Genomic DNA, 6,426 nt, shown 5'->3' on the forward strand with positions numbered 1-6,426 from the left:
GACAATGTTGACTCATACTGTTAAACTGGTGGGTGGGAGGGGGCAGTGGAGTTTCAGGGGATCATCCTCTATCACTACTCCTATTAACTGCATGCAAAGTTAAAGTAAAACTCTTCCCCCCCCTCAGCCACTAAATGGTTTTTCATTTATATTTGTGCAAAAGGAGAAGAAAACGACAAACACTAAGGTGGTCATTTATTTATTTAAAAAAATACAAAACTTCAGTTTCCATAGGAAAGCGTTATGAATATGCATTCCCATCTCTTTCATATCCATTTCAAATGTATAGTTAAAACACTGCTTCTGCTCATTAATACGATAACTGGAAAACAAATTAAATTTAACAAAAAAAAAAAAAAAAAAGAGGAGAAGGGCAGTCTGCTTTGAGTCCCTGTGCTCAAGTGTTAATCTTTAAGATTGATGTTGACTTTTGGGTAGTCTCTGAAGTCTGTTGTGTATATACATTATATATGCTGTTTCAACATGCAGAGTATGATTCATGCATATATCATGCCATGTGAGTCATATTCAAAATGTATACAGGAAATACAGGTTATAGTCAAAATCTACAGAGAAGCTTTGATAGAACAAGCACTAAATAACTGCTGACAAATAAATAAGCTTTGTCATCTTGAGGATTAACACTCTTGGGGTGGGGGGTATGTTCTTTACAGGAGTCGAGATCATGGAAAACTTAAATAATATAGCAGCCACTTTTGAGGAATTTAAAACCACACACCATTGCCTCTGTGCAAGTTACCAGCTGAGGATGTTCCTTCAGCTGTAGACAGAACAGCAGTTTAACAAAAGGGTGCACATTCCCTGACTTCTTATAAATATAATAAATAAATGAGAACTTGATATTGAATACTAAAAATCCAGATTGAATTTGAGTACTACAGAAAGAAGGCTACCAGAGGGCTCACTTAAGATAAAGGAGACAGAAATTCATTTCCCCCAGTTAACCCACAAAAAGATATATTTAATAAAACATAATTACCACACAAAACAGTGCACCAAATCGAAGCCTCTGGATCTTTAATAAATCTGCCTTCTTACACTGTGCTGTCAAGTCTGCTCAAAAAATTTGTTTCCAAATCAGGTTCCAGTGCTGCAAGTCCATACAAATTCCCTCCCTATACTATTCCAGTTTAAATAGGTTCATTGTGAACTACAGTACTCAAGCGCTTACAGACTCTGCTGGGAAACCTACAGCAGCAAATTCAAGTACAGAGCTTTGCACTGTACCTGGAACCAACAGAGACACAGAGTGTGATTCAGCCTCATTTCATTCAGGATTGATCTCGAGCTTCCATAAAGAACTGAAATGTCTGCGACACATCCCTCTCATTCTGTTAAGTAACTGGCCTGGAAAAGTTCACATACAGTGCTTAAAAAGTTTAGAGCACCATCCAGTGGAAGGTTTATGCCACAGCTGCCCTAATTAATACTAGTGCAAGTGCCAAAGATAATTTGTTTCTGTAATGTTTCATCTACCAGTATGTGTAATCTGTTTAATCAAAATATTTAATGCCAAGAGGTAATTATTGCCATCATGGAGCAGAAGGGAAAAAAATAAAAAATAAAAAGGCTATATTGTTAAAATGACAAATGTCAGTCATTCACTTGAATTCCTGAACGGAAAGGTTTCAGTGGTTAAATATTAGGTTTGATTACCTCGGACTCAGACTGGCACGGTGGAATCTGCCTGATAAATGTGACAGTAAGGATCTGTGCTTGGTTTTTATGACTAGTGGTGTGATAAATTTGTTAAGCACTGTACATTTTAGGTAACAGGGAAGAAAAACAAGAAAATAAAACTCCTTATACACAGAACCCTTGTCCATAAACTGATGCTAAATGTGACAAACATACTGCATATTTAAATCACATGGGCCTGGCAAGGCTCAGCAGACAGATCCAAGCTGCTCTCTCTGCCACAACAGGCAGGCACTTCAAACAGGTATGACTCTTCTGCAGGTGCTGGGATGCCCTGTGAACAGATCTGCTGCACAAGTTTCCTGAAAGACAATAATAAATGTTACATTAAAGCTGCAAAATTTCCCTCTTATGAATCATTTAGCCACACTTTGAGCCCTTGTGATACCGACTCACCAGGTAGGACGTGACATGACGTAGTGAATGTCGGGTCTCTGGAAGCCGTTGAAGGTGGAGGCTGCCGCCACTGTGTAGGCGCCCATGTTCTCAAACACCAACCAGTCGCCCACCTGCATGTCAGGCAGGCTACACTGCTCGACAATGCGGTCCAGACCGTCACATGTTGGGCCCCAGATGCTGCAGGGGTACATCACTTCATCTGGCTTTGGCTTCTAAAACAGGAATATACATGTGTTACACAGGTTTCACCTTTTTTATATTTAAAGATTAACTAATGCCTTTTTATATACCTTATGCAGGGTTGGCAGACAGTGAGCGTGGTCATAAAGAATGCAATTGAAAGATCCATACACTCCATCGTTGACATAGTACATAAGAGTCCTGTCACTGGTCCCTTCATCTTCCTCTGTGGAGGTAAAATTAATTTCATCACATCAGTATAACCAGTAAGAAACTTTTTTTTTTTTTTTTTTATAAAATCAAAGGATGATGCTAGTAGAAAGCATAATCTTTACCATCAGAGGCAAACTCCTCATCCATGATGACTTTCTTGGCAATGATGTTCACAACCAGTGTGTAAGCAGAGGCCACATAGAAGCGCCCAGGCTCGGCAATTATGTTAACACCACAGTCAACAGGAAAATACTTATCCAGGGCTGGGTTGATTACTCCTGTGATCTAAGAGAAGTATCCACATCTACATGTTAAACTTTTGCATTTTCTGAATATGACATTTAAAAAAAGTTCAAATGCATAAATGTGACCCATACCATTTATTATAATAAAGCAGTTACCTCTTCAAATTTAAGCTCTGTATTGTCTGACCCAGGAAAACCACCTCCAATGTCCAGGAGATCCATGTTGAAGCCCAACTCAGCCTAGAGTTCACAACAAACAGGGTTAAGTTGGCTTTATAAAAATCCACATAATTGCAGCTGTGTGTGCATTTCAGTCAAAACCTACCCCTGTATCAAACACACAGCGTGCATCTGCGATAGCCTGGGTATAGGTTTCCGGGTCGGTGCAGCCACTGCCAACATGGAAGCTGACACCAATCACGTCAAGCCCCAGCTCTTTGGCATGCTCCAAGAGACCTCGACAAGCTTTGAGAGGGGCCCCAAACTTCACGCTCAGACGGCAAACTGCCTTCGAGTCATCTGTGGCAATACGGAGAACCAACCTGAACACAAAGAGTTAAGAGGTGAGAAATAAATAAACAAAGACAAAGACTCTTTGTTGGAGACAGAAAAAGTCTTACTTGGCATTGTCATGGCAGCGCGCCACCTTCATGAGTTCCACCTCACTATCAAAGGTCATCATCTGGACCCCGTGGGCAGATGCATATTTTATCTGAGAAACCTGCTTGCAGGGGTTAGCATAGATTATTCTGCTTGGATCGACTCCCAGAGACTGAACCAGCTGAATCTCCGTCTAGAGGGCAGCAAAGTCAACAATGAGACAGTGCCAACTTAAAAATACAAGCTGCCAATGCAATTTCAGCTAATCTTCAGGAGTGCTTTGTACTGCATTGTTGTGAGATCATCTAATGCTATGAAAGCAGTTTCAAAGCCTACCTTGCTTGCACAGTCAAAGCCTGTTCCGAGGGTCGCCAGTGTCATCACCACAGCCCGGCTGTCGTTGCATTTGACAGCATAGAAAGGTCTAACACGAGGCAAAGCCCGAGCCCAGCGCAGGTGTTTCTTTACCACGTCCCCCAAGTCGCAGACATAAAAGGCATCCCTGTCATCCTGTAACAGGTGGGGAAAATAAAAAATAAAAATCAATACATGATTAATTACACAATAAACTAGACTGTACTTTTAATATTAGTGCATCAGTGCCAGCACAGGATGCTTACCGTCATGGACGACTCATTGATCTTCTGCTCAACAATGTCACGAGCAGAGAAACCCTCATCGAGGAAAGACAAGTCAAAGTCAGTGGGCGTGGCAGTGTTCATGGTTGCAAGAAGTCCTTTAGAATGGTCACTGGTGAACTGGAAAAAAGAAACTATACTGAGATTACATGCCACTTTGAGAACACCATGTCCTCTATGTTTTCAGTTACTAAAGTCCCCTTCATATTCCACAGATGAGTAATAAGATAAGATAACCTTTATTAGTCCCACGTGTGGGAAATTTGTTTTGTTACAGCAGTGGACAGTGCAAAGTTACATAAAAAAAAATTAGGAAAAAAAAATTCTCAAAGCACCAAGTGAACAGGTGTTTTTGATACAATATTATCTGAAAGTCATGCCCAGATGACAACGCAGTGTTTCAAATAACCAGATGTGGAACACTTACTTTGATATGAAAGAAATGGAATTTGGTGTTGTTGTCACTCAGGTGCAGAGAAGCCAAGGTGGCTCACCAGTGAAGTTAAACCCTTTCAAATAAGACTCAAGGCCAGGGCCTGCTGAGTAGCCAGTGTGTGATTTCCTTGAGTGAAGATTCTGCAAACAGGAGCAGTTGACAGTTTAACAAAAAGCTCATTAATGAAATGATGACACTTCAGTTTAACACATGACTACCAGTTATTCTATTAAAACTAGCATTTCTGAGACTTCAGGCATGTTTAAAATACACGCACTTAACTTTAGTCTCTAATGGCACTGGGTTTCATAATTCAGGATATTGCACAGGAAAAAGTCATTCAAAGAAAAGAGTGTTCCGCCTATTCAAGAATTTACCCAATTACAAAAACGTCCCTGCTCTAAGTTACATGAAGAGCACGAAAAGTAGCCAATCAGTGACTAACATTTAACGCCGACGTCACTATACCGGTTCCGCTTAGCCACATTCGTGCCATGAGGCAATTTTTGGTTATCATTAACTAACGCGCTTTGTTACATGAATAACAGGCAAGACAGTTTAACTTTACTCACCTAAAGTCTCGCAACCAAACATAAAGGACCCAAAAAAAAAAAACATCCATCACAAGCCAACCTCTCGGAGGGTACTTTTATTGTTCAGGCACACACACAAAAAGGATAATGCTAACAAGCTAACCACCCCATCTGTTTCGCTGGCCACGTAGTGCTGTTTGTTAACACTCTAAGATCCACAGCAACACAGTTTGGAATTAAACCAACATTTCAATTACTATAAAATAACATAGGAATACATAACATGTCAAAACTGTTCATGTGTTCGCGACAACTAAAAAAACCCTGCCATTTAATCTAAGCTAAAGACTATTTAGTCAAAGAAAAAAAAAAAAGACTTCCATTGAAGGATAATTCACCAAAAGACCCTTACTTACCTTAAAAAGCATTTACAAAGAGTTTGTCCATTAGACCCAAAAGCTGGGATAAAAAAAAGAAATAAAGCAGTTCCCCTTTACGACGAAGCTCGTTGCCAGAAGCGCAACCTCTCAAATACAGATGGAACTGAGTGTAAGCCGGCACGAGAGCCCGGCAGTATTTATAGAGCGCGCGTTTCCGCGGCAACGCAGCCAGCTGGAACCGGCCTCGCATCCACATAGGAACCGGTTTAGTCTTGTCCCCTTCATCCACATGGTGGGAAAGACAAACTTGGTTTATGACACACACATCATTAACAAAGGTAACTAAAGCTTTTGTAATAGCGTGCATATATACTATATATTAAATAACCTCTCCATGAGACATTAAAAACAAAACACACAACCATGGAAAACTATAGATGTAAATGAATTCTTACATAGATTTAGACACAAGACACAATAGATTTGAATTAAACCTCAAATTTAAATTTACTGGCTCGTTCCATATAAAATATGTCAAATCCGGGAAAAACTGATCAAACACACACATTTCAACTAATCAAACACACACATCCACACATATGCAATAACACTAAGTGCAATACTCATTTTCTGGCATCGTTGTATTTTTTACTCAGTTGTATACAGCATTTGTATTCTATTTTTATCCTATTGTATATTTTATTCTATTTTATTCTACTGTATATAGTATTTTATTTATTCGATTCTGTACAGTTGTGTATTGTATTTATTCATAACTTCATAACTTTTGCACTGTCCACTTCCTGCTGTGACAAAACAAATCTCCCACATGTGGAACTAATAAAGGTTATCTTGTCTTATCTTATCTTATCTTATCTTATCTTAAAAAAAACCTCAGCAGAAGCAGCTGTTTTGTTTGTTTTTTGTACAATAATTTAGTAATTTCCTTTATGAAGCCATTCAAAATTTTAATATTTTACAAGTTTAACAACCTTAGAGGATATTGCAGTGTGCCAAAACGTGGCACATTGTAACCCTCCATTTATTTTATTTATATGTTATTGTTTACAGCACTTTCAGTCC

General features: G+C 39.2%; 1 protein-coding gene across 1 annotated transcript; it reads right to left on the reverse strand.

Annotated features, from left to right (window-relative positions):
- Window positions 1-248: 248 nt before the first annotated feature.
- On the reverse strand, window positions 249-5,537 carry odc1 (ornithine decarboxylase 1). Its single transcript, XM_080870521.1, has 11 exons — window positions 5,380-5,537; window positions 4,422-4,570; window positions 3,977-4,114; window positions 3,693-3,866; window positions 3,377-3,549; window positions 3,082-3,298; window positions 2,913-2,996; window positions 2,634-2,796; window positions 2,409-2,524; window positions 2,116-2,330; window positions 249-2,021 (listed from the first exon to the last, which is right to left on the reverse strand). Exons 3-11 carry the CDS (start codon window positions 4,076-4,078, stop codon window positions 1,883-1,885), a joined length of 1,383 nt encoding a protein of 460 aa, XP_080726647.1. The 5' UTR covers window positions 4,079-4,114; window positions 4,422-4,570; window positions 5,380-5,537; the 3' UTR covers window positions 249-1,882.
- Window positions 5,538-6,426: the final 889 nt, after the last annotated feature.

The sequence above is a fragment of the Rhamphochromis sp. 'chilingali' genome, assembly GCF_963969265.1.
Source record: "Rhamphochromis sp. 'chilingali' genome assembly, chromosome: 21".
In the NCBI taxonomy this organism is placed as follows: Eukaryota; Metazoa; Chordata; class Actinopteri; order Cichliformes; family Cichlidae; genus Rhamphochromis; species Rhamphochromis sp. 'chilingali'.

Excerpts from the sequence above, each read along its gene's own strand:
- odc1 (XM_080870521.1), bottom strand. The coding sequence starts at position 4,078 with ATGAACACTGCCACGCCCACTGACTTTGACTTGTCTTTCCTCGATGAG. Across the intron at positions 3,867-3,976 it reads TCAATGAGTCGTCCATGACG|GATGACAGGGATGCCTTTTA; the intron begins GTAAGCATCCTG and ends CACCTGTTACAG. Across the intron at positions 2,997-3,081 it reads GCTGTGTGTTTGATACAGGG|GCTGAGTTGGGCTTCAACAT; the intron begins GTAGGTTTTGAC and ends TGTGAACTCTAG.